General features: G+C 36.9%; 1 protein-coding gene across 5 annotated transcripts in view; it reads left to right on the top strand.

Moving 5' to 3' along the window:
• Positions 1-27,659, top strand: part of PIK3C2A (phosphatidylinositol-4-phosphate 3-kinase catalytic subunit type 2 alpha) — a 65,076-nt gene that overhangs the window by 22,926 nt on the left and 14,491 nt on the right. For 4 of the 5 annotated variants that reach the window (XM_031613879.2, XM_031613880.2, XM_031613878.2 and 1 more), the window contains 14 exons: positions 4,772-5,946; positions 11,344-11,444; positions 13,065-13,222; positions 15,976-16,096; positions 16,724-16,835; positions 17,380-17,459; positions 17,561-17,624; positions 20,090-20,233; positions 21,904-21,946; positions 22,034-22,247; positions 22,326-22,448; positions 24,058-24,225; positions 26,509-26,617; positions 27,362-27,504. In XM_031613879.2, the coding sequence (XP_031469739.2) occupies positions 4,858-5,946; positions 11,344-11,444; positions 13,065-13,222; positions 15,976-16,096; positions 16,724-16,835; positions 17,380-17,459; positions 17,561-17,624; positions 20,090-20,233; positions 21,904-21,946; positions 22,034-22,247; positions 22,326-22,448; positions 24,058-24,225; positions 26,509-26,617; positions 27,362-27,504 (2,669 nt within the window). In that variant the 5' untranslated portion in view covers positions 4,772-4,857. Of the gene's footprint in view, positions 1-1,777; positions 1,872-4,771; positions 5,947-11,343; positions 11,445-13,064; positions 13,223-15,975; positions 16,097-16,723; positions 16,836-17,379; positions 17,460-17,560; positions 17,625-20,089; positions 20,234-21,903; positions 21,947-22,033; positions 22,248-22,325; positions 22,449-24,057; positions 24,226-26,508; positions 26,618-27,361; positions 27,505-27,659 lie in introns of those variants that run through there. The other variant, XM_090140524.1, reaches the window with a different exon arrangement.

Here is a 27,659-nt window from a genome sequence, read left to right as displayed (position 1 = left end):
TGTGCACCCATGTGCAATAGCTGTAACGTGTTTCTGAAGAATGGAGTACAAATAGTATGAACTCTGTGCTTGGTTAGCACTAGAACAAACTATAAATAGAATGCTAAAAGCCTTATTGTTGTGCTTTTGCTTTTTGGAGAAGAAAATGCTTGTGCAGGTCAGCTTAAGTGGAGGAGTAACGTGTCCATGAGCTGATGGTGAGATTACCTCTGCTTGAGGTGGCGGGATTTCTTTCTGATAAAGACATTCCCTGTTCATTTAGATAGGAAACCTATTGAGATTAGTCTCTGTCATGGCAGAGATGCAATGTCCTGTGTGTTTGTTCTTAGCAAAAGTCTGTACATTTCTCGTTAGGAAAAACAGCTTCATGGTTCAGTTTTGTACGAATGCTGGAGCAGTGCATATGTAGATACATTTCGTTTTTATGTAAGCCTCTGAAAATGAAGATGTTCTTGAAATTAATTTCAATCCTGTGTAGAGGCTTTGATCTGAAGGAGATTGCCAGACATCTTCCCGCCTATCTCTTAAAAGGAGCACTTGGCTCCTTTGAAATTCTGAGTAATGAGCATTGCTCTATTAAATAAAACGACATGGCAATACACAGATACTTGACCGAGTAAGTGAACTTCACACTCTAAACGTCTGAATGCATTTGAATACATTTAAACGTGTGTGTTCTAAAACACCACCAAGGAAATGCTTCGCTTATGGAAACTGCATGACTGGAGTCAGAGGAAGAGGTCTGTGGGTTTCTGCCCTACCGCATCCGATCAAATACTCTCAGAAAATATTGTATTTCAAGTGTTTGTCTGATTCTTTACGTATTGGAAAGAGAAATGAGCCTTTGAAGGTGATCAGATCAACTGCTGAAAAGTTTGTTTTTGAGTTGTTGCTTAGATTAGTGCGTGGTAGATAAAGAGAATGATCTTGACTTCAAGATATTCCTTTTAGTTCTGTATATGCCTTCAGCTGTTGCAGAGGTCTGCTGATTTCCCGAGGTATGGCCCCTAATGGTTCTGGTTGCTCTTTCCTGCATCCGTGGTTAGAACTGAAACCTTCTGAGTGCTTGGGTAGTTCCTTACTTTGTCCCTTCTCTTCGTAGGTGGTGAAGAAGTTTAAATTTTGTTAGCAGTCTGCCTTTGAGCTTAGGTGGCTGCAACTTCAAAAGTTCAAAGTGGAGCTTGTCTTTTTAAGTGAAAATGTTGGCTGCTGCAATGTAGTTAACATTAGAAGGCAGGCTTGCCTTTTCTTTAATGATCTTTATGTCTAGGGAGCTTCTGATCCTTTCTCATGTGAACGTACTGTTTGAAACTGCCATGCAGGATGAGGTTTTGCGAAAGCTATTGTAAAGTTATCAGATGTTTTTAATTTTCAACTGTTGGAAAAACTGCAGGCAAATTTGTACATGTTTTAGAAGTGTTGGAGGACAGGACTTAAATACAAACCATGTTTGAACACAGAGCAGTGAACCTTTACCTGTGGGCATGGCTCGCTGAAACAGAAGCTTCTTGAGAGGGGGAGGCTACTTGGTGAGCACAGAGATCAAAGCTGTTCATTTCAGTAGAAAAACAAGGTTTCCTGGTTCTTAAGGAGCCCAAGTTATTGTTCTTTGGTTTATATATGGTTACTTTGAAGGCCACATAATCTCTATGTCTCTTCTCCTTCAGAAAAATCACTTGTTCTCACTGCTGTTGTTATCAGCTAGCACCAGAATGCACTGATAACCTTCAAAGTTGTTGTCCAAATAGTTCTCAGCTGTCTTAGCGAGTGTGATCCTATTTCCATTTGTTTGAATAAAATTGAGGGAAAGGATCCAGCTGCTATTAGAGAATCCTTAGGCACTCCGTGCTGCTGCTCCTTGGAAAAGCCAGGTAGGAATTACTGAGGGAACTTCATAAACTGGGAAGAACAGGGTTCTTGCTTCTGAAAATTTGACATAGGAATCTTAACCAGCTGGAAGCTAATGAAGAGATTAAATCCTGCTTAGGTATCCGGGCAGTCTGCGTAGCTGGTGCAAAGCATGTTAGGCTTCTCATTAGAATGTTGTCTGTGGCTAGTGGGCTTAGACCATCTACAAAATACATCTTGAGGAGAAGAGAGACTTGTGTTAGCAGGAGGATAGTAACTAAATGAACGTTGCTGAAGGCTGCAGCTGTGCTGTAATATGGGCTGGGAGATGCCCTTATGGTAGAGTAGCTCAGCAGCACTGTGTTCCTCATGAGTTCCCTGGTTCATTCATGTACCAATGGGCAGCAGGTGGGACAAGACTTCTTTTTAGAGGCAATAGTCCTGGCTGTGATGAGTCGGCTGCATGTTGCTCTGGGCAGCCTGGTCTGGAGGTTGGTGACCCTGCACATAGCAGGGGGGTTGAAACTTGTTGATCATTGTGGTCCTTTGCAACCCAGGCCATTCTATGATTTTAACTGTGCAGCCTAATTTAGTGAGGGAATGGATTTGGTGTCTGCTTTTTACCATAGATTTCCCCTGCACTTGCAAGGAATTAATTCTGTTTCGTGGAGTGGATTCGTATGAGTCACCACCAAAACTCCTCTTCAAGATTTTATTATCCAGGACTTCAGTTGAGTGGTTTTCAGTTTTTGTTTTTTTCTTAACTATGTTGGTCTGTCACTGTTTCAGTCTTTGTTAATCAGCACCTTTTTGAAATGTACAAAAGAGAGCAGAAACTTGAAAAGCATTCGTGATCTAAGTAAATTTAATTCTTTAGCTAACTTGCATGCTGCTTTGTTTTGGTTTTCTTTTTTTCTTAAACTAGACGGTAGCTCTGTGTTTAGGAATTCTCTTGTTTAAAACAGTGGAGGGTTCTTTTTAAAGCTAGAATCAACTTTTCCTCCCCTAGCTTATATCTAAGGGGTATAACGCATTGATGTGGAAGGATTATGGTAGCTTTTAATTAAGTAGATGATAAGCAACTGAGTTGTCTGATAGTACTTTGGGATTTAGTCCAGTTAAGGTCAGAAAAACATTGTATTCTTGAGCTGCCAGGTCATCTGTTCAGTTTGAGGTATGCCTTTCAGTGCTTTGCACTAAAATTTCCTATTTCCTAAGGGAAATCACTTTTCTTGACGTAGGGGCATGTTGTAGACATTACAGATATAAATGCCATTTTGTTTGTTAGTCTATTTTTTGATACAGGTTGAGATGTTATAAAAATTGTTTGACTTCTAACTGAAACAGGCTTTGCTTAAATTTGAAGAAGGGGGAAGATATGGTAGAAAAAAAAAAGAAAAAAAAGAGCTAATTTTCCTTGAAGTCTTTCGGTACCTACAACATCAGTTCTGGTTTAATCTTGATTTTTGAGTGATTTGACCTGAATTTGTTTTCAGTCTTAGCTGAAATATAGAATCTTTTATAAAGATGTCTATCCTTCATAGTATAGACATTGAAATGAAGTAGATCAAACAAAAAGTTGGCCAGAGACTTCAGGAATTTAAAGAATCTGTTAGAAATCTGTTAAGAATTTTGCTGTCTGTGGCCAGTCGACAGAAGTACAGTCAGTTTGTCTGAAGCCACATATCTCTGGTCTGATTCAAGGAGGAAAAGAATGTCTAATTGGTGTGAATAGAAGACAATATCTATATATCTAATAATTATAACATTTATTATATATTATTTCATGCAGATACTTTTTTGTTATTTGTAGATTATTGCATGACTTAAACCCATGACGATTTACCTCCAAAGGGCACATTTAGTTCAGTGTTTAAATGAGGATTGCTGTTTATATAACCCTCCTAGCAGAAACTCATTATTCACGATTTTTATCTTGCTACTTGATATGCAGCTAGCTGTTGCTGGAAGACAGCTTATCTTCTGGAGTCAACTCTATCCCAACTGCGTTTAAAAGCTGTAGAAATAATAGAAAACCAGCATGGTTCTTCTGGTGACCTGTTGGAAAATTATCTTAATACAGAGGCATAGATATTGTGGTGAATGCAGGAAGCAGCATAATAGTACCAAGCGCAAGATTGGAATTGAAGGAATGCAAGATGTCATTTTCTTGGCAATGGCCTTGTGCAAAAGTAACCTTCCAGAGTTTCTTCCTTTACATAAGTGAATGACACTTCTTTTAAGGAGCTGTTAAAAGAAATAATGACAGCTGTACTTGAATAATCGGTCTTGCTCGTCCAAAAAATAACATTTCCTAAGTGCTAATTTTGTGCTTAGGTGGGTAAAGTAAAATCCAAAGGAAGTGAGGTTCTTCAGCCATTCCTTCTTTTTTTATTCTTTTCTTTATGGCTGTCGTTATCGTTGTCAATTTGCTAGGCCTGTCATTTCTCTAAAATATGTTGAAGTAAACAGAAAGGCCTCTAGATCGTGTGCTTTACCAATGCTGGAATTTACAATATTCAGGAAAAAAAAAATCAGAACATCTTTTTTTTTTTTTTTTCCCCTGAAATTGAAACTGGTTAAGTGTGCGGAATTGCTTCAAATCTGAAGTTCATTAGGTACCCAATGCATCTTTTTCAGTCTGAGGTTTAGAGGCACAAAAGTAAAAAAAAGAACTTACTCTAACTACCTGTAAGTACCAATAAGAAAAGTAAATGGGTCTTGTGGAATGCTTAGCCTGTGAATGTAATTCTGTGGCTTCTCTTAAGTTGTGTTAAAAAAAAAAAAATGTGATGTCTTTAAACATTTATGCTCTAAGTTTCTGAAGGATGTGTGCAACCTTGTAATTTGGTGGTATGCGGCTTAGTACTTCTCTGTATATGATTTCTTTTATGCTTTTTCTAATGTTTCATTTCCTTTCCAGAGCTGCTGAACCAATTCTGAAGCCAAGGGTAACCTAGCAGTACGAGGGGCTTGTTGCTTCGTTAAACAGACGTTTGCCCTCGCGGTATGGCCCAGTTATCCAGTAGCGATGGATTTAAACAGCGCTCATCACCTTCTTTGGCAACTGCAAGGTCAAAAGACGTGGACAAAGAGGAGGCATTGCAGATGGAAGCTGAGGCGTTAGCTAAGATGCAGAAAGAAAGAGGTATAGCTGGTAATAAACAAACTTCTCATTCTTCAAGCAGCACTGGGCAAAAAACACAGACACATAGCAAACAGGACCATGATCTCATGGTGTTTCCTGAGTCTGATGCCAAGAGAATGGAAGATAAACTAAGTACCATTGACATAGAGAAGCTTACTCATGCTGAACTGGAGAAACTGCTGCTGGATGACAGTTTTGAATCTAGTAAAGTACCTGCGTTACCAGTAACTCCTATTTTGAGCCCATCTCCGTCTTCACAATTTTATATTGGGCCTTCTGGTCAGAGAGGACAGTGGACACCTGGGATACCAGCACCTGTGACATGCACTTTACCTCCTATTTACCCCTCAGCTTCTTATATAAAACAGACTGGTGTATTTCAGAATGGATTCCATCCAAGTATGTCCTCTTATCACTCTAGAGAACCTATTTATTTTGGTCTTCCAAGGCAGTCGCAATACATTTCATATCCACTGGCAGCTACTACACCTTTCCATCCACAAGGAAGCCTACCTATATGTCCTCCAGTACTTACACCAGAATTGGCAAAAGTATTTGACAAAATTGCAAGCACCTCAGAATTTCTGAGAAATGGGAAGTCAAGCACAGACTTAGAGATGACTGCTATAAAGTCTGCAGTTTCCAGCCTACCAGCCTCAGAAAAATGCAGAGACATCAGTAAATTTGACTGGTTAGATTTGGATCCCCTCAGTAAACCAAAAGTGGATAGTGTGGAGACTTTGTATAAGGCAGAGGATCACGGAGAGCTGGCATCAGGTATAACAGCTGAAGATCCGTGGGATGCTGTGCTGTTAGAAGAGAAGCTGTTAGTAACTTGTCATCTGGAAAGAAAAATAAATGGGAAATCTTCTGGAGCAACTGTTACGAGGAGCCAGTCCTTAAACATGCGCACAGCTCAGCTTGGGAAGTTACAAGGCCAAACATCACAGGTGTGTAAATCAATATTTTTAAGTAGTGCAATAAGGATAATGATTAGTCACAGTATTTAAGGGCGCTTTAACATCTATTTGTGAAATACTACCTGACTTGTCCAGACAATGTGATGTTACTGACATATGCATGCTTCAGTGACGTTTTAAAAACTTGAACATTAGTACTAAATGAAATCCAAAGGTAAATGCTACTCTGTTGTCTTTCCAAATTTACCAAGGAAACTGCAGTTTTCCTACACGTTACAGAAGAGAAATGAAAATAACCTTTACAGCAATGAAGTATTTAAACCATATTGATAAATAGTTAAACTCCTGAGAAAATCAAACAAGGCTGCAAAGTAAAGGTGGTGAGGTAGATGTTGACAGCTTTCATCTTGAGCAGGCTCTATCTCAGACTCTGAAAAGTGGTGCTTTCACCTTATATTTCAACCTGTCTGCCTTTTATTTATCTTAAAGGAAAAAAAGGTGCTGCAGTCAAAACTATTTTCTGCTCTGACTTGCAGTCTTTCACAGGATCACTGTTAATTCTCTTTTATAGACCATTCCTCCACCCCTGTTTAATGGAGGAATGCTAAAAATACGGTAACCAAAACTTGTAGATAAACATGCAGTTCTTGAAGGTGGGATTCTTTGTGGATGTTGTTAGGTCAGAAACTCTGTATTTGTGTGCTAGAAAACCATATTTGTGGGATGTTAGTTGCCTCAGGTGCAGTGCAAAAGGCTCATCTCTGCTCTAGGACCATGATCTCTTTCAATAAAAGTTCAAGACAAAAGTATCAACGGACCCTTAAGTTATGATGCTCATCCTTTTGGACACAAAGCATATGCAGTTTCTATGGAAACTAAACTGTACAGCATGTGATCATGACTTTATTGGCTGTATCGTCTGGGTAGTTATGCCTCCAGAACTACACCTTGCCCTTGCCCAGTAGAAATCTGGGGAGTGAGTGTTGATTATTTTGCTTTTCCTATATTTTTAAATTTCTCTTTTCATGATATTCCTTAAAGGTGTATCTTTATAAAACATCAGTCACTTCACTATGAAGTAAATATGAAGAATTAAAAAAATTTTTTTTTTTAGTAGACAGAGACTGGAGGAGTTTTCAGTGGAAAGATCTACACCCTGGCGAGGATGGTGGTGACAGGAAAATCTCATTTGTAGAGACTGCCTGGAGGCAGGGATTAAAAGATTTGTTCACCTTAGAGACTTAGAATAGTGGCTGTTTCAAATCTGATGTATTGTCTTTCTAGGTGTTTTTAACAGAAAAGGAACAAGCTATAAAACTGTTACCTGTCAAGGGTGCTTTCCAAATTGCTCCTTAATTCCTCAGCCCTTACCCTAAATTGGGCCATTTCATCCCCACCCCCCAAGAAAAGGAATATGTGTGAGGCTGATTCTTTGTCTGAATTTCCATTAAGGTAGAATTTCTGGCCACTAATTTGGAGTATTTCCTGTTTTTCTAGGCTAGTTGTCAGTGTTCTGGCACACATCTACTCCAAGGCCTAGGAAGAAGAAACAAACAAAAAAAAACCTTAGAGGGAAAAAAAAAATCCTTTACTTTTTTTCTTCTGCATCATTATTTTTAAAATAGTATGTGAAGATCTTGGATCTAACTTCTTTTTTTTCCTGTTCCTCTTTCCAGTGTTAAGCTGTGAAATCTGAGCTCAGTTATTCGCTAGTGTTTGTCTGGAGAGGCAGGTAAATTTGGGCTCTTCAGCAGTTTGCTTCTTCACTTTGTCATTTTATCCAGTGGTGTGCATTGTCTGTCTTCCAGTGACATTTAGTTGGTTGCAGTGTTACTACTGACAGTTTGTACTGGTTGGTGCTTCTGATGTACTGTGTGTGGAGACTCATTGTTGCTGACTGCAATCTCTTTTTTCTATGAATTCCAGGATTCTCTCAAGAATCAGAATTTAGAAGGGTCTTTCTTGCTGATAGGTCCATTCCCATGCTATTTGCAGAAAACTTTACCCAGCTCATAAAATGCTCAGACTCTGCCTTCAGTGCTTTATTTTTTAACTCTTGCTACCTCCTATTTAAACACTATTCCAGCCCCTTGCTGTCGTTGTTAGTCATCTGATTTTCACTGGAAGTGCATTCCTAACCAGTTCTTGGCCAGTTTTCTTAACAGGCTGAAACAGCAGCTATTAAAGAATAAGAATGATTTTGATGCTGAAGATGACTTATGAAAATTTTAATTCTGTGTATGAGAGCATGTATACCACATGCCTTATGCAGGGACGAGAATAAACTCCTGACAAGGAGAGGCGTTTTGCTTCATCTATCTTTATTGTATTTGCTTTATTCATGATGACATCACGTCAGCAAATGTTGATCCTGTGATCAGTTAATGTATTTGAATCTTTTTCACCATCTTTTTCAGACAGGTTCTTGGTTTATGGCAGTGGATGCCCAACTGCAAGCTTGTGATTTCCTTCCTACCTGTGTTCCTGCTTTTGGTCTAATATTCCAGTTCTAGCCTCTATTATAAGGTTACCTGATGTTCCAAAGCTGGGATGTTTCTGCTTGTCTAAGCACAAATCTCTCAGATTGATATACTTCCACTTAACATGTTGCTTTTTCTTGTCCTGTGCATACTTACTTTTTCTTGTATAAATAACATTTCAGCATGTATAGTACGAATCTGAGCTATTTTGCCCTTACTTTTGGTGATTTTCTTGTACTTTATCCCAATGACCTCCAGCAATACATTTCCTTCAGAGTATTTCCTGAAGTCTTGCACCTTACTAGTATGAATCACTTTTTTTTCTGAATCACCTCATAGTTCACTAGTCCTTCAGCCAAAACTATTAGTAAGAGTTTCCAGTGATGATTTTGATTCTGTAATGTTATTTTTAATCCCTTGAATCAATAGAAGGATTTGAGCTCTGTTTCATATTCAGTAAAGTATCCATGCATCCCCTTTAAATGCTTCAGTGTTCATCTCTCCTTTCTAAAGATGGAGGCAAAATCATCATTATGTCCTATTTTAGATGCTGTCTTCTCTGGAAGTTGAAATCTTTTCACTTTATATTCTTGTGGGGTCCAATTCAGTTTGACTTTTGGTAGTGCACTGATCAAATGTTGGTAGAGGTTGTATTTGCAGGCCACTTCTATTTTTGTAGGCTGTGTTGAATATGAGGCATTTTTCTCAGACAGCTGTTTATTTGTTTTGGCCTGAAGTGCCCTTCCTTACAAGTTATTTCCTGTGACAGCAAGTTCTTACACCTCTTAAATTGGCTCATCTAGAAGGTAAAGAAATTCAAATCTCACTTGTAGCCTAAGGATCTAGTCGATCACCTAATTAGTCCAGTGTGTGTTAAACAAATTCTTAGTTCATCAGAGCTTGTCCTCTTGAAATTATCTTCTGAAAAATGATCAAATCCAAGTACTGAAATTTAACTAAAAAAACAAGTAGGTATTTCATATTCTTGATGTCATGCTAGGAGGTAATTCCCAGCAAAACAAAGCTGTAATAGCCTCCAATTTTTCTTCTCATTCAAATGTGACTCTCAGATCAACTATGGATAACCAAATAAACCTTTTTTTCTTGGCTGGTTGTGTTAGAACACATTGTACATAGGCAAGCTTAGCCAGGGTGAACAACTGGCTTGTAGTTCCCTATACTTGTCTGAGTTCAACAGCCAACTAACCTGCAAATCTTGTTATTTGTAACTTGTCACACAGTGTAACAAGGGAGTTTTGTGCTGAGTTCTGACCAGCAGTTGGTTGACTCCTTATCCAAGGTGTTTACCTTTGGCTTTGTTTGTTAGCTTCCCCTTTCCTTGTTGCTATTGTGTAACTGTTTAAAGAATTCATGCTGTAGGAACAATAACGCAGCAGGTTTTCTGCAATTGGTCAGAAGTGTTTTTGTGTGCTAGAGCTTGTCTGAGAGGTTAGAATGAAGCTTTCTGAACTTAAGGTATCATACCTGTTCATGAATCTCTTTCTGGGTCTTGTTGCTTCCCAGCTTCCTTTGGCTAATCCCCGTAATCCCCAGCTGCAAAGGATTTATCCCTTTGAACTGATCAGTGTTCATAAAACTGACATTTTAGCTGCAATAAGTAGATTTAGATGCAGTTCAGATTACAAACACTGGGTGTGTATATATTTTCCCTTCAAAGTTAATGCTATAATACTTAATCATTCTCATTTAATTAAAATGAGCTCTGAAAGAAAAAAGATCTTAACTCTGTGTTTGTTTCGCATTTGACTCCTTCAAAGGAGTCTGATTTGCCCACGTTGTCAGGTTGTACCTGACACAGTCTAATGAAATGGGATGCTCAGCTCATTTTGTCAGCTCATAACAAACAACCCACATACTGGTTAAGCAGTTCTTCTCTATTTCTTTCATCTTTATGAAGAAACGATTACGACGATTTTCAGAAAAACAATAGCATGATCTGCTTTCTTTCTGGACTTCTGGTTGGATTTCTGTAATGTTCCTGTAAGCGTTGCAAAAGCTCTGCGTGCAGAAGAATTGGTTGGAAGGCATCATCCTCTAAATGTGCCATGCTCCTAGGCCGGGTTCCTCAGGGATCAGCTTATTCAGTGGAGCAGTTGCCTGGAGTTCCACGAGTGCTTCAAGCTGCTGCTGACTGCTGGGCTGTGAGTGGTTAGCTCTACCTCAACCCTGCAGCCTGTTCCAGCTCACACTGACATCTGTATGGCTATTTTGTGTGTTGTATGTATGTGAATTGGATCAGAAACAAGGTTGTATTCAAAACTATTGCACTTGTAAAAACAACCAGAAAGCTCTGTTTGCTACAGGGTTTATTTTTCTCAAAATGCAGAACACTTTTAGCAATTGTTTTTAGGCTGGATACTTTAAGGGAAAGTGGTTTGCATTAGTGGGTGTGTGGGGAGTTCTGGGGACAGAAGAGATCAAAGCAGCACAAATTTGTTACTGTGAGAATACTTCTGAGCTTGCATTCTGAATGCTGCTTTAAGCGAACAGTTTATCTTGTCCTGCTTTGTAGGTGAAAGGTAGTCATGGTTAGATTTGATGTGTGATGGTTCTTTGTGGGGCTCCATACTGAAGGTTGAATGGCAGAAGTGGAGGAGAATTTGTTCTCATCACGTTCAGCAGAATCTGGCCAAATGCCCAATGTCATTGCTCACTGCTGAGAGCCCAGGAGCTGTTATACTTGTAGCTTATTCTTAACTAACACTGATACTGTCAGATAAATAAATTACTTTCTTTAAAGAAGTCTTTGGTTCAGTGAATCTTTATTTTTCAACTCAGTAGTGATGCACATGTTTTCCCTCATATAAATAGACATAAAACTGATAATAAAACTCAGTTGTCTGAAATTCTGTGTACTGCATGTGGCTTTTTAGCTCCAGGAATGTGTTTGCAGCTATTTAAATACTGTATTATCTTTGAGTTGCAGAAAGACAATGGGACCACTGGCACGCTGACAGAAAATGTGCTTCTCCAAGAAATTGAAGGGCAGAATCGAGAACTGTCAGCTTTTTCTCAAGCAGTTACAAAGTAAGAAATTACTGAAAGTAGCATTCAGAAGAAGAAAAAAAGCTAAAAACTCATTACAGCTTTTATATTGGAAACGTATATAGTCAGGACTACTGCTAGTTTGTTTTTTTTTACTTGATGAAGTAGACTTTTTGTATGTATTCTTTTCCCTTTGGTTATCCCAGTTTTACTTGTTTTTATCATGATTTTCAAAAATGCAACAAAATGCTGAGGGTGTTCCTTAGTATGAAGTCTCCTTTTTATTCTTCTGATCCTGTGACTTTCCTTAGTCACTTTCCTCTCACTGTTTTTTCCCTGATTTTGTAAAGCTTTTTATTTTTAACCTTACAGTATTTTCTGTATCTTCATTATATCTTTATCTCCTTCTGTTTTTCAGTACAAATTCTTTTGAAGTAACTCAGTCTTTTTCTTTACTGATAGGCTTTGGCAAATTCCATCACTTATGTATCTTTCTAAATCTTAAATGCTCTTTCATATCACTTCTACCACTGGAACTCTGTAGAAAAAAGCTTACAAGAACAAACAAAATCCCCTATGTTTTTCCTGCTTTGATCGGGTGGTGAAATTTCTTATACATGGAACCAAAGGAGATGGAACTTGATAACCTGATGTTCCTTGTTATTTTTACTTACTGCTGCAATTTAACGAGTCACATCTCTGTTTTCTTCCTAGAGAAAGACAAACCAGGAGTCTGGCTTCACCCATTCAAAATCCAATTTAAAAAAAAAGGGAAATTAAAGGTCTTTGAATCTGTTGGTTAATAACTACTCTGTAGAACAGGAGTTTATGAAGTGAAATGCAAACTCCATAAAACCAATGAGAAGTCACATACAATTTGCTGACAACATTGACAAATCTTTCAAAATAAAATAGGCTTATTAGAACGGTTTCTAGTTACATTTAATTGCTCCCCTTTCTCTCAAGACCCAGCACTTAAAATGCTTCTAAAATTATGTCTGCATAAATAAAGGGATCCTTTTTTTCCCCCTCACTCATACCCTTGTCAGGAGACAAGATAATGAAATAGATGATTGTTGTAGATGACTTCTGCTCATAATCTCCTATAATGCTGCTTTAACATTAATGGATAGTTAAATTCTTTTGTCCAGATTAAGTAGTAGAAAGTAAAAAGCAGGTATCAGAGGACTGTATTTCTTACTAGGTGAACGTGTTTAATAATGTTTATGTCCTAAAGAAAAGCTTTACCTTAATTCAAGCCTCTCTCAACTTCCAGAGTTTAGATGCTGCTCAGAAGTTCAGATTAGACATCCACAAGTTCAAACGCGCGAGGAGTTTGGTAGTCTGTTGTACATGAAAGAATTTGCTTTGTGTTCTAACTCAGTTGTAGGCAAATGTTGTGGATTAGCTTTTATCCTGTAAGCTACATGGAAAATGTGTATAACTATAATCTAGTTCTTTTCCCCCTTCTAACTACTATTGTATAATTATTGTGGGCAGTGTTCTGTTGAGAGTAGAAAAAATAGAATGCTTTTGTATACATGATTTAGGTAAGAGCAATAAGTGTTTTTTACTGCTCTGGCTTGTGGTTATTACTGTGCTCTTTTGCTTCAGTCATAAACTTATCCATTGCAATGCTTCATAAACTTTTTCTGTTTACAGATTGAGGACCAAGTTTCCTTACACCAATCAGCAATCAAATCCAGGCTTTGTGCTGAGTCCAATCATGCTGCAAAGAAATATAACAGGGGAGAGTGCCAGTATCAAGGTTTCTATAGAAATCAAAGGATTCCAGCAGCCAGTAACTTTTACATGTGATGGTATGTTTCTACTTTTTAAACTGGAATTTGCTTGTAAGGCTTAGAATGGTGGATTGAGACTGCATACTTGGTCTAGGCCAGTGGCTTTTTAAGGTCTTGTAATCCCTGGCTTTCGGTTACAGGGATTGCTTGCAGGGGATGTGGGAAAGGTACTTGAAGGAAGAACCTAGATGTGGGTCACTAACTCCATCAGAAAATACTTATAAGCTGACAAATTGGAACAGTTTTCAAAAAAGAAAACCAAACAAACTAGAAACACTGTTATATCCACTGCTGGGAATGTTCATACAACTTTTCAAGAGTTTGACCTACTTTATGATAATTTGGGAGAGAAGGGAGGGGAAACAGATTCTGAACTTTCATCAGTTTTTTATTCAAACTTTTGCTAGAATACTTAAAGCTATTTCAGATTACCTGAAAATTCAGATAAATTGCTGTTGGGAAATAAGAGTAAATGCTGGAATTATTCTAGCTATCATGAGATCAATGTATGCTTGTCTACATGTATCAAAATGATGCTGGCTTGCTGTACTTCAGCTAGCCAGGCTAGTTCGTGGGTAGTGAAGCGTATTAGTTTGGGATGGAATTTACAGGCTTATCTTGTCCTTGGACATAAATACATATTCTCTGTGCAGTCAACACTGCACAGCCTGTCTGTATTAAGGCTGTAACTTTGGATGCCATCAACTTATGTCAGTTCTTGGTGATTAAATAACTGCTGCTGATAATAAATTACCTCAGGAACAGCTTACAGCTTAGTCTGTACATTGCTGTAATCTCTTAGGCTTGGTGAGAGCTCCCATTCCCAGGCCAGGTCACCTGGCAGTAGGTCTGTGCTGCAGCCCTTCTTATCAGTCACCTCTCTCTGGAAGCGTAGACCCCTTAGAACTGGTTGTTCTCAGAATATATGAAATTGCTCTGCTATTCCCTTGACCTAGAAGCTCTACTGGAAAACAAGCTCCTAACACATAAATATTTGCATTTAATGTTAATCTGCTGAACCTTACAATTATTCTGCTTTGATTTAACGCTCCTCTGTTAAGTGTAGTCTAGGAAGGGCTTATGCTGTTTATCTGTAAGTTTGCACTTCTCTAATATTACAGGCTTAATCCTTTCCTACCAAGGTTTTAGTAATGTAAAGAGATGTTATAGCTTTGGCCCTTTGTTTCTAGAAACCACGTGAAACCTTGGAATGTGGATTGTTCCTAGCCTCACACATGCTTCATTCTTTGTACTGTCTGCTCACATCCTTTTTTCTCATGCTGAGACATCACCATTAAATTTTGGATCTTTCATCCCTAGCGTTTGTGGACGTACGTCTACAAGCACCTGTAGCATATATTGCAATTAGACATAGGTGTGTTTACGGTTGCCCTCTTCCTTTAAGTCCATCTTTTCTTGGTAAATTCTTGCATATTTTAGCTTCCTAATGCTGGAGCAGCTTCATTTGTGGCGTTAAGTCCCACTCAGATGGAACTGTAGCTTTTCACTGTTCTTATGGCTCAGTGTGTAGAGGGAGAGAAACAGGTCAACTTCAGAGTTCATTTGGATATACCTATTGGTTCTGTTTATTACACTTTACAGGGAAGTACAAGTCTACTTAAGCAGTCACATGTCAGAAAGAAATGAGCCTCTTTCAGTAAGACAGAGGGGGTGAAAAGGTGGTAACGTCTCCATGTTAGTTTGTAATGCTTCACAAGACTGACAGACCTTAAGCAGAGACCTTAAACGTGCTATGACTACAGCATGTAAGCTGTTGCTGCACCTTTTTGTTCCATCATCCACCATATTTTCTGCTGTTCTGAGTTTGTACTAACTGTTACTTGTTAAGTTATACTCATTCTTCATGGGTCACCAAATACCACTGTGCTTATAGTAAGTCATCTGTTAATGAGATGAAGCACTTGTGTTCTTACAGAAAATATGGTTTGGATTTACCTGTGTATCCACCATAGTAGTAGCATCTCTTATATTATGAGTAAGAAAATTAAGAAGATTAGGTCAATGGGAAAAAAAGAAAAGGCTGAGGGTACTGCTGGAAAAAAAATAAATGCTTCTGTGTAGTGCTTTTTAGGGAACTTTGAGAAACTTTGACATCATCGGCAGATGATTCAAAGGTGATCAGAAAGTAGGTAGGGAGGCATAAGGAATATATTTTTAATAAACTTTGTGTTAAAGCATCAGTCTTCTCTCTCTGCAGCAACAGCTGGTGCCTGTAGGAGAGTGAATGTGAGGCTTGACTGGGGTTATTTCTTTTGCTGTGTGTTTGCTGGTTAGAAAGGAAAATCTACTTTCAAAACATTTGAGACCTGGTAAAAAAGCTTAGGTAGTTAAGAGTTGTGTTTTGCAAAAGCTTGGTGATGCTTACTAAGATCTGATCTACACAATGTGAAAGCTGCTGTAGATAAATTAAAAGGGAAAAGATTTCCAGTACAATTTCTCTCTGTAACAGCTGCTTTTAATTTCCTCAAAAGCAGCACAAATACAGAAGTTCTGTCATCAACTTTTAAGATAATGGCTTTCAAACTTCAGAATGCTCTAGAGTCATTTAATCATTTGTCATCTTTGCTGTTTAAGACAATGTTATTAAAAAATAAATTAAAATGCTTTTCTTGTGTAGAAACTCCTGCAAAATATATAGCGAGTTAAGTGGTTTTTTGTTCTTGTCAAGTGGCTACACTGTACCCTAAATATGTTTAGTATCATTTGCAATACACCTATATTTAACTTCTAGATGTCATTTCTTTAAACAGTGAGTTCTCCTGTTGAGCTTATAATAATGCAGGCACTTTGTTGGGTGCACGACGACTTGAATGAAGTGGACATTGGCAGCTATTTCCTGAAAGTCTGTGGCCAAGAAGAAGTTTTACAGAAGTAAGCAAAGTCTTTTTCGTTGATGTTTAACTTCATACTTTTTAATGGCACAGTTACTGGCAAATGTATTTTTAATGATTAAATGCGTGAAAGTAGAAATCTTCAAAATGTAGATGCACGTTTTGCACAAAGATCAGAAGTCTTTAGAGCTCTTGTGGGATACAGCAGATTCTCAACAGCTTCCTAGAAATCTGTTCTAAACTGCCATCTGTTGTGTGGAACACAATTTTTTCAGATGCAGACTTCTAAAGCATTTCTGTAGATGGATGGTTTAGTTTTCAGGTCCTTTAAATGTCAATAACCAGGAAAAAATCTACTGATAACTTCTAATAATCTGATTTTTTTCTAAAGTGAATGACTGGCAAATCCCCATTTGTTTTCTGGGTTAGAATGTTTGTTTTCAATGTTAACCATAGCAGTTAAGAACTTTAGCAAAAATGTTGGTACCTGTAGTAGTATGCTAAAACTTCCACTGAAGTAAAAACCCGATTGAGCAGTATGATGTGGAGACTGATTTACCACTTCCTTATTTTGAGCTCAGTAGGTTGCTTTAAATATTCCACGAGTTCTCTGAAAAGCACTGAATGTTTTTGGTGTAAATAACTATAGCTTTCATTTGTTTAACAGTAAGCACTGCGTAGGAAGCCATGAATACATTCAGAACTGTCGGAAATGGGATACAGAAATTAAACTGCAGCTTGTGACCCATACTGAAATTTGCAGAGGTCTGGCACGAACAGTAAGTACCTCCTAAACCGCAGTAGCAATTTAATCTTAAAGAGTTTGAGAGTTTGCATCAGAGATAATGGATCTGAGGTGAAATCTTTTGTAATTAACAAATCAGTAAATCTGTATGATGTTGGGAATTGTGTTCTCCTCTCCTAAGAGCATGTGAAACATGGATAACGTGTTGTAAGACCAATTACTGCAGCTGGAAAAAGTGCACAAGTTTTTTATCTAAACTTAAGGCCTTAAAGAGAAGCAGCAGATTTCAGAGTTGAAGATAAACTGAGGACTGTTTTTGAGTTTAATTAGATATATATCTGACAACTGAAGAGAAAGGGAGGGAGGAACAGAGTTGGACTCAGTAGCTGTTTCTCTTCTTTTCCAGTGTCTCAATGTGAGTGTTTTTTGGAGGCTATCAGTTATTTCTTTTCAGTTTTGAAGAAATAATAATAATTTCATATCTTTCCACTTTTATTCCATTAGCAATGAGATGTCTAAAATGACATTATTATAGATGATAGGAAGTTGGGAACTAAATATATAATATTTTATTGCAGGAAGAAGATGACAGAACACCCATAGACCTAACCAAACACCTTTACAAAGTAGAAAAGCCTTTCAGAGAACCTAATATAAGGTAATATTGTGTAGGTTTTTTCATTATCAAGTCAATACTGAATTTCTGACCAAGATTGTTATGCTCTTGCAAATATGCTTAAAAATTACTGTATCTTGCAGGTCTTCTATTGAAGAGCTTCTTGATATCTATCATAAGCAAACTGAAACAGCACTGAAAAATGAGGTAAGGTCATTGCAAATTATTACTGAATCAAAAGTATCATGGGAATGTTTACTGATAAGGTAGTTGGAGGGAAAAAAAAAATGCAGGTGTTCTTGGGAAAACTAAGATCTGAACAAGAAGTCAAACGGGAATTTGGAATAATTGGTTTTTAGATTGCTTTTTAAGATTTTTTTTTTTTTGCTTTTACTGTGATTTTATAATTACCTAATCATTACAATAGCAGTGTGCCTTCCAAGTGCAAAATATTCTTTTCCTCAAAAATGCTGGAAGAGGTGAATTTAGGGGAAAAGGTCTGTATCTTGACTATGTCAGTTGTTGTTATTCGTGATACATTGCCAACAGATACAATTAAGCAGTAACATGTATAGTGGAATTTGCATGTTTGGAACACAAAAATTAGTTGTACAGAAAGTATAATAACATCTCACTCTGCACTACTGGATTAATTTTTAAAAAACACAGTCAAAATAATTTCTAACTTGAAACAGCTTTATGTAAAATAAAGTAATTTCCCAAACGCAAAAGTCTAGCTGAAGATAACCTACTTTGCTCCTTTTTAAAAGGACTAGTGTCCTGGTTTCCCCTGAAACAGTGTTAATAGCACACTGATGCTCTGAGTGATGGGAGTGTGATGCTGAGCTGCCTGCCAGGTTAAACCACAGTAACCAGCTTAGGTTAACTCCTGATGGTAATTTAACTTGGAGACTAAAACCTCAAATAGCTTCTTTAAGAAGGACGTTTCTTAAAGTTTCTATAAGGAGCAGTCCTGAAATGAAAGACTTGGTGGAAATAAAAAGTATTATAATTAAGTCTGTTTTATTTGTAGGAATGCGAGTCTCAACAAGCTGCTCTCCACTATTTACATATTCCCTTAATACCATTAGTTCGTAAGATTTTTCAGTTCTCTTGATGTTTAACCACATTCTCAAGGATAGTTTCAAAGGCAATATTAGAGAAGAGTGAGATGCTAACTGCCCCTTAATATGATGATGTTTTTGTTGCTTTGCTCTTGCAGCTGCCTCAGATTGCTTATTTAACTGTGATTTCACATGTTGAGGTGAGAAATATAAGACGTTGCACTTCAGACTTATGTTCTGCTCTGTCCACAGAGTTTTTTTTAAGATGAGAGAGAGGTGACAGCTAAGTTCAATATCAACAGTTACTGCGTTTAATTTTTTTTACTTCCTGAAGTGACTTTCAGTATACATTCAGTAGCTGAAGTTCGTTAATCAAAGCAAAGCAGGGTGAGGTCTTCAGTTAATAACTCATATGTAGCCTTTGAATTTGCATCTGTGGACACATTAAAATGTAAGCTAGTGTCCTTGTAATAATTTGATGAGGAAAATAGCAGTGGAGATTTTGCTTTTCATATGCCAAACAGCTGTTGTCTTTAAGTCGTTAGCTTGGAAAGCAGGCTTAAACATTTACAGTGTCTTCCAATTTCTAGGGTTATTTTCTTACCAGTGCAAAGTTAATTGTTGCCAGGTAACTCCCAATTCAAAAACTTTATTATTCAAATGGCTGCTTTGTTATCCATTTGCATGAAGGTCACATGAGAGCGTGTACGTGTGAAGGGAATCGCTTTATATCTTAGCAAAAGAATATTACACCAGTTCCTCCTATTCTAAGTGGTCATAAGCGATGGTGAACAGAAGCTATACTTTAAGCCTTCAGAAAATAAACAGAGACATGATTTTGAAGCAAATATTTTTATTATTTGTATGTATTTTAGATGAAGACTGCTAATATTAAGAGAAAATCTATAATTCTTTGAATTTAAATGAAGGGTTGTTTTTTTATTTCAATCTGAAGAGAATATTGGGAGGTTTTGTTTAAGTGTACAATTCCTCTTCCTTTTTACCCTGAGGATGGCAGTTTGCAGTTGTTTGATCTCGAATAACCATTTAGGTTGAATAGTATGCACAGCAAACAGTTGCAAGCAATGTTTTTCAACAGTAGGTTGAAGTGAAATCAAAAAGATAAATGTGTTCTGTTACAGAAACTATAAGGTAGTGTAAATGTAGTTTGAATCTGTGTGTTTAAACGAACTGAAATTGAAAAGCGTTTTCTTTAGTGTGATTCTTTCCTCACACTCCTTGAATATCCTTTTTTTAAATCTGCTTTTTGAAAAAAATCACATGGCAATTTGAGCTTAATATCTCATTAGACAATATCTGCCTTGAGCTAAAGGAACAAATGATTGGAAATCTCTTAGTATTTCTTAGGGCACCATGCTGCACTCTGTACTAGCCCTGTTTTTAAGACATTGCTAACTGAGCTATAAGGAAGTTTTCAATGTGGCAGCTTTTTGTTTAATCACATTGTTGAACTACAGGTAATAGTAATTGAGATATGCACACTATCATAAAATCTTCTTGGCAATTCTTTCTTAAAATAAAAAAAAGCAACGTTGTGTTTTGCAGTAGTGACCATCTCAATCTGTTCTTTCTTACATTTCTTATTAGAACCAACATAAAGCAGTGGATCACTTGATTAAGACTGTCAGAAAAATCTGTTCAACATTGGATGGTGTAGAAACTCCTGCAATAACAGAATCTGTAAAGAAGCTGCGGAGAGCTGTTAATCTTCCAAGGATTAAAGACACAGAGGTGAACTTGCACACTATAAATTGCATTCTGAGGTGTGCTTTTTAAAACCAAAGGATAACATTTCATAGTCCTTAGTAGTTGCAAATGCTAGCAACAATTTAGAATTATATTTTTTCTTTCTTTTTTTAATATTTATTGTTATTTTACCTGATTTCAGTGTTTTTTAATAACAGTCATTTGCTGTTAATGTATTGATCACTTGGAATCTAACTTGAAGGTATTTTTAAAATACTCTTTCTAGTTTTGTAACTACAGATCTGGGTCACAGCAACTGCTGTTCAGTATTACCAAAGGAAATCCAGTTGTCCTCTAAAGTCAGTGCAGTAATGCTTAGATGAAGAATTAACATAATGTTTTTTTTTTTGTTGTTGCAGTACTTATGTAAAAAGCAGTATCGTGTTAAAACACTATCAGTCCCATTCCTGGATTTCTGAGCATATGGACAAAAATAAAATCTTACCAGCAGTGCAGATTTTGATGACAGAATTGGCTTACAGTGAACAGTTAACTTGAGCACAGCTGGTCTCATACCACTTACTCAAAAAGTCATTAAAGGGAAAACAGCTAAATAGTCCTATAATGCTATTTCAGGCCGTATTAGATGGAATTGTGATTCCTGTGCTGTTTTCTTTGTTTTTTTTTTTTTTTTTTTTTGCTTTTTTGTTGTTGTCTACATTTTAGTTATGTATTTGTAACACTAAGCTGAAATCTTGCAAAATCATAGACGGAATAAATACAGGCTGTTACCAACTGTTCTCTTGCAGAGAAATGCAGAACATTAATGTAAAAGATTAGGGAAATTCAAGATATATAAAGTTTCTGCCTTTTTTTTTCTTTTAAAAATGAGAGTTTTAAGTTTTTGACATAACTTTATGTTGACAAGATGTTCAGTTAATGCATGAAAGATGTGGGTAGAGTTTTCGTTCTTCTGCAGTTGTGACAGATGTCTTAGCACTTTTCTCAACTTTTAGGAATTCAAAAAGTTTTGCTTTTTAATTACCAATTCAGTTTTCATTAGAAGTTTTAGTTTTTATCAGAAGTTGAATTTGGCATGCAGTCCTTCCTTACTTGAAGGGAGTAAATTCCCATGATTAGTTTGACGCCTGCAGACTTCAGCAGCGTCCTTGATGAGACCAGACATTGCAGTAATACTGTATCATGTTTAGACTCCCATTTTAGCAGACCAAGGAGCAAAAAACAACAGATATTGGCAATACCTATCACTCAGCTTCCTCAGTTTGGCTTTTTGTTATCTTAACTATTCCTACAAAAAGATGCCTTTCCAAAACAGCTATTTGAGCTTAAATTGATAGATAATTAAGCTACTAGCTTCTGCTCTCATCTCTAACAGCCCCGAGTTTTCTCTCTATGGAGAGAAGCTTGAGTACTCTGAGCAATATTCCAATGTACTGAGCGTTGTAAGATATGTCAAGATAGTTGTGACTTGACAAAAGGTTTTGAACTTGGTGAATAATTTCTGCATGACGTAGAACTTGTCACGCTATCAGTTATCATGAGGAACTTCAATTGAATAAAAAGATGTATTAAATGATCACAAACATGATCCTAATTCAGATGTTTAATGACTTCTGATCAAGTTGATTCTTAAGGGCAATGGAAAATGAGTATAGGTTTCTTGGTATTGAAATTTACTCTGACTTACTGTGTAGGTATCCCTGAAATGTGGCGATGATTCTAGCAAGAGCTCGTCTGGTGAGTAGAGTTCTTCAGTTTTATTAAAAGTGACTTCAAGGTGGCTATTTTAAGGAAGATATGCATTAAAGATCACTTACAATTTAGGCTCGCTGCAGCCTGAAAGTCCTCTGAAAGTGAGTATAGACCTGCTGACAAGAGCAGTTGAGGCCCTTCTGCGACTACACATGAATTCATGTAGCAGCAGTTCTGCAGCAGTTTCTCCAAATGATAAGACTACAAAGGAAGCATGGACTGCCACAGAACATCTCCAATTCACAATATTTGCTGCACATAGAATTTTTCCTGATTGGGTATCCAAGTAAGTACTTTTCCAGTTGTAGAAAATCATCCCTTTATGGAGTTCTTTTTTGTTTACTTTATTTTGTTCTTTGTCCAGTTTTGAAAAATACTACTTGATTTGTTCTTTGACCCATAATGGAAAAGATCTCTTCAAACCTGTTCAGTCCAAGAAGGCTGGCGCATACAAGAACTTCTTCTACTTGATTAAATGGGATGAACTGTAAGTGACTTTAGAATACTAACTGCCCCTGCAAAATAGGTTGGTTTTCTTAGCTATGCCTACCTAACTGCTGAATGCACTCATTCAGTCAACTCTTGCTCCTACTTCTACCCAAAGTGTTGAAAGAACAGCATGTGAGGCTTGTGACCAAAATCAGAAATATTATTCTGAATGGTATTTGACCTCTCATTTTAAAAGTGGGAATAGAAATGCTGGACAATTGCCCTGTGCCAATGTATTTATAGAGTACAACTATGATGAATTGGGAAGATTGTAGGATTCCTTGTAATGGGAGTGGCTTGCACTGCTTAAAGGAATGATGATTAAAGCTTGTTTTTTAAGCAGTTCTCAGATTTCTAAATAGGGAAGAAAAGAAGCTGACTTCTATTGACGTTGATGTTGAATAGTTTTTTGTTCCAAATATATCACAGCAATTTTGTATCTAATTTATAATCTAATTTAAAGTATTTCTAAAAAGAGATCAGATGCGTAAGTGCTTAATCTGTCTATAACATATGAGAATGTTTTGAGCTACATAAGCTGGATTTCTCTTTTTGGAGCAGGGAAAGAGAGTAGAAAGGTAGAAGGAAGGGCATGCAGAGAAGAAACAGAGAGAACGACAGTTGATATCTGAGAGGGGAAAATATTTTTCATTATACAAACAACTTACTCTTTTTGACTTTGTAGTATCAGGCACCTGTCAAGAGTCAGGTGAGTTCCATGTTGCCTTATACCTTGTTTCCTCACAATTTTTAAAGCTCAGAGATGGACTCTGAAGAATACTCTAAAAGCCTGCAGGGACAAATTATTGTAGACCAGAAATGAAAGCTTCAGGTTCTGAAATACCTGCCACCTTGGACTGCTTGGACTACCTTTTTTTTGATGATGCAATGAATTACTTGCCAGGTCTTTTGCTGACAAGTGATAGTGTGTTGCAGTGAAAGATGTTGGACAGATTGCTTGTAAGCTGCTTAATATAGTTTGGGTGTTTTAGTCTAACTGGTTTAGTAATATGCTGTGAGTACATACCAAAAAATCAGTCTGTAAGTTACAGAAAATTAAAGAAAGAACACTTCAAGCAATGAGAAGTGTCAACAAAACTCTGGGTTGGAATTGTGCAGTGAAATGTATACTCCTCAGCTGCAACCTTTATGGTTGCCAGCTTTGTACTGTTTGGTGAATTTAGCTTACAGTAGTTCTTAAGGGATTGTTTCACTGAGATGGGAAACTGTTGTCAGCTGACTCTCCAGTCAGATCTGAGAGTTGAGGAGGTGGCTAACACAGAATTGTATGAGGAAGACAGGTTATGCTAGACTGTGCAGCTCTGTGCAAGCAATATGATAGAAGATTAAAGAGGCTTGTTCTACTACCTATTAAAAAGGGTTGTTCTAAATCTAGCTACCATACAGAATCAAAATGTAGCAGATTTCATGAACTATTGGTGCAGAAGATACTGGAGTGCAATGTAATTGCACAGAAGTTTAGCATTTGTCCTTCAGTAATTTGAAAGCAAAAGGCATTGACAGATTATATGAATAACAAGCCTGTAATTTACTAATAATTGGTTTTCCTTCTACGACTGATTTATTTCAATGCTTTTATTTTATAGAATAATTTTCCCCATCCAGATTTCACAACTGCCTTTGGAATCAGTCTTATGTCTGACTTTGTTTGGAATCCTAAATCAAAGTAGTGGAAGTTCTCCTGATTCAAATAAGCAGAGAAAGGGCCCTGAAATGTTGGGTCAGGTTTCTCTACCTCTTTTTGATTTTAGACGGTAGGTATCCAAAATATGGGTAAGCTTATTAATATGATTTATCTTGTATAAAGTTTAATCTGCTCCCGTAATTATAGAAACTGTTTCTTTTCTGCTGAATGTATTAGAAAGTGACAAAGGTAGCAATCTTAAACTGTATTCATATAGAAATAACACCATCAGTTAAATATGTTATGGTATTTTCTTTTAATTGGTGAAAAACTTACCTTCAAGGGTATGTTGAATGTTTGAATTAAAATTTTAGTATTACTACTGCTGACCCAAGATAACGTAGACCAAAAGAGGTCATCTTAGCACCAAGTTTGTAAGCATGCTGAAGATGTAATCACAACATGAACAGTCCTTCAAGGAATCCACTTACATTCGGATCACGATCTGTTCCTTCTAAATCATCTGTGGTTTAAGTATCAATGGACATCACTGCCTGCTGAATTGATAGCTTTCTTTCTTCATTGAAATAGTATAGTCTTGATGAGTGTGGCATTTCATGAGTTTTAAAAGTATGTTATATTGGCCAGAGACAGTTCAGTTGCTATTCGTATATATTTTAGCAGATAAAGTACAGACAGCCAGTACATGGATAGAGAATGCAAAAGAAAGTGCTTACAGCAAGCAATGGATTCAGTAGGAATAGTGTTGAGTGCAATACAAAACAGAGCAGAATCCTGACAGCAGGTAAATGTACTTTCCTTCCCTGTCACTGGATAAGAAGTCTGCCAGAAACCGTTCCGAGATACGAAAATTAACTCTTCTTCACTCACTTCTGTTTGTAGCTCTAGATATGGCGATGGCTCAAACTTCTATAGATAAAATACTTCTAATCTAAGGTCTGCAGTATTTATAAGTACTATTTTTTTTTAGCTGCATCTTTATCTTGGCTGTAAAATATTTGATGCTGTATGTTTCAGTAAGTTTATATATGTAGGAACCAAACTACCAAAGGATTAAGTTTGATTAAATATATCTTACCTTTTGGAAAGATTAATTTTTCTAGTCTGATAATAGAATGGTACTATATAATCCAGCAAGAAAGAAAATCAAAATACTGTATTTCAAAATTTTAAAATATATGTGTATTTTAGAACATACGTATATTTTAAAATATATATGCACTTTCACAAATAGGCAAAATGAACCATTCCTGCTATTAACCTGTATAAGTAACAGAGATCTCTCTGGTCTTTTTTCAAGTGCAGTTGCAGATCCTCTTGTGTTCTTTTATCACTTAAAATGGAAAGTTTTCTATAATTTTCCTCAATTAAATGTTCCTGGATTTTTCCTTCTTTTTGAAACTTCCATTACTGGGTTTATTCCAAAATGCTAATTGTTCTGGTAGCTGGTGTATGAAACTTTAATTTTGGTATCCATGGTTCAAAGCTTATTTATTAGGCATAATGTGACAGAAAAGATCACATCATTGCAAAATAGCTTTGGGAATTATGCTTGGAATTTCATTTTTGTAAGTGATTCTGAGTTCCAGATCCTACTAGAAGCTCATATTATCTAATTGTCAGTGAAGACCCCTGATCTTTCTCGGTCTCCTGCTCTGTATTGCTTATGACTTTCCATGTGTTTTGCATCTCTTTTGCTTTACACAGAGCTCTGCTTGTTCTATTTCTGCTTTTGTATGCTGATCATTCCAAAAGGCTGCAGCTATGGTAGCAGTTTAGGCTTTCCTGCACTGCAAAGATAGCTTGCAGTTGCTTTCTGTCTCCACTGAGAACTCAATCTATTTTCACAAATGACCTTTATTTCAGTCTTCAATCTAAATATTGCACTTTGGTCTCCTAAATGCCACATTTCATAGTATGTGATTACATACATCATTTTTATTCTAGTTTAAATTGCAGAATTAGTCGTACTTCATGCTGCACCATATTGTCATAATAGTTAGCTTGGGGAGAGAACTGTAATTTCTGTTTATGTAGACTGTGCAGGGTGTGTTGCACAAGAGAATGCTGAATGGCCTGTATAGGGCAGCTATGGAGTTGCTAGAGTTTAATATACTTACAGTCTGCAGAAATTAAATCCAGATTTGTGTAATTAAAGATATGAGGCAAATATTCTAGTTGCAGTTGGAGGTAGTGTTGCTAGTAGGCAGGAGCTAAAAACTGTAGCTAACTAAACCATGGGAAGAATAAAAAGTCATAGATAGGCTTTAATATGTCCGACTTGTTTTCCTCAAAGCAACCACTGGGCTTTGTCAGATGGTATTTTAATAACTAGTACTCTGTTGAAGCAAACAGATTGTGACATAATACCTGTATATGCTTTTTCTCTCAGATTGCTATCTTGTGGGACAAAGCTCCTGCAACTCTGGACCTCATTACATCCGAGTCATGCTTCAGGGACGGCCAGTAAGAAAGAAAATATGGGAAGAATAGTACTGCAGGTTATATATGATTCTGATTTGTCCTGACTGCATTTTTGTGAATATTGTGACTAATTTTTACAGGAATGGTAATAGATCTGTTGTTTTGGGGAAAGTGTAAATATTAAGTCATATTTGTTTGCCAGCATAGAATAGCAGTTATTAAACTTTAAGGACAAAGAATGGAAAGCTGCTGTTGTATGTATATGTAGACGTATGCATTTACAATCACTCTGTTGAAGTTGAAAAAAATTGGAAGTGCCGTGGTCTTAGATATCTATTTATCAGTACTGACAGAAAATATCTTTTGAAACACAGTCCATAGAGATGTGTGTGAAAGAGGAATTTCTTGGGACAAATGGTAGCAATTCCAGTTTCTTTACAGAATGCAAGTACCTCTCATCCTCAATTCAGTGTCCAAATTTCCCTAAGAGAAGGTACCTTTTTAGGCCTGGCTTCACAATCCCAACATGTCATTAGAGGTGATGGTTAGATTAAAACCACTTGGTGTGGGGTTTTTTTTAGTAGTTCTTAGATTAATCTCAACTCCAAGTATTAGATTGTAAAACAATGCAGTTGTCATACAGTTATGGACAGTAGTTATGTAGGAGAATTAAGACTGGGGAAAAAAAAATCAGTAACCATACCTGAAAACTATTATATGCACAGAACTAAGGAGCTGAGATTCCCAAAAACCTGATGCTGCTGGAAGGGGAAGCTCTCTGCACTTTTCTTAGGAGGTTGTTGGGTTTTTTTTTTTTTTAGGTTGATTTTCCATCCCATGCTTTTGATATTGAATATAAAATTCCTCAAGCTGCAAAGACTACTGTGCATCATTCCATAGAAGCATTAGAAAAACCACTGAGAGACCGTCTCCTTGCCATTCTCTCAAGGGATAACACTATTGGGTATGTAGCTCTGGTCTGTCTGCACAGTGACAGTGTGCAGCTAGAGTGTAGAATGCTCATTTATTCTTGAGATTCTTTATTATGCTTACATTATATTTTTGAAGATCTGTGGAGATTTAATCAAGAGATTGAACAAAACCTGTAAAATAATGCTG

Source organism: Phasianus colchicus, chromosome 5 (assembly GCF_987193195.1).
Source record: "Phasianus colchicus chromosome 5, bPhaCol1.hap1.1, whole genome shotgun sequence".
In the NCBI taxonomy this organism is placed as follows: domain Eukaryota; kingdom Metazoa; phylum Chordata; class Aves; order Galliformes; family Phasianidae; genus Phasianus; species Phasianus colchicus.
Note: the sequence above shows the minus strand (reverse complement) of the source record. Positions and strands in the feature narration are given on the sequence as shown.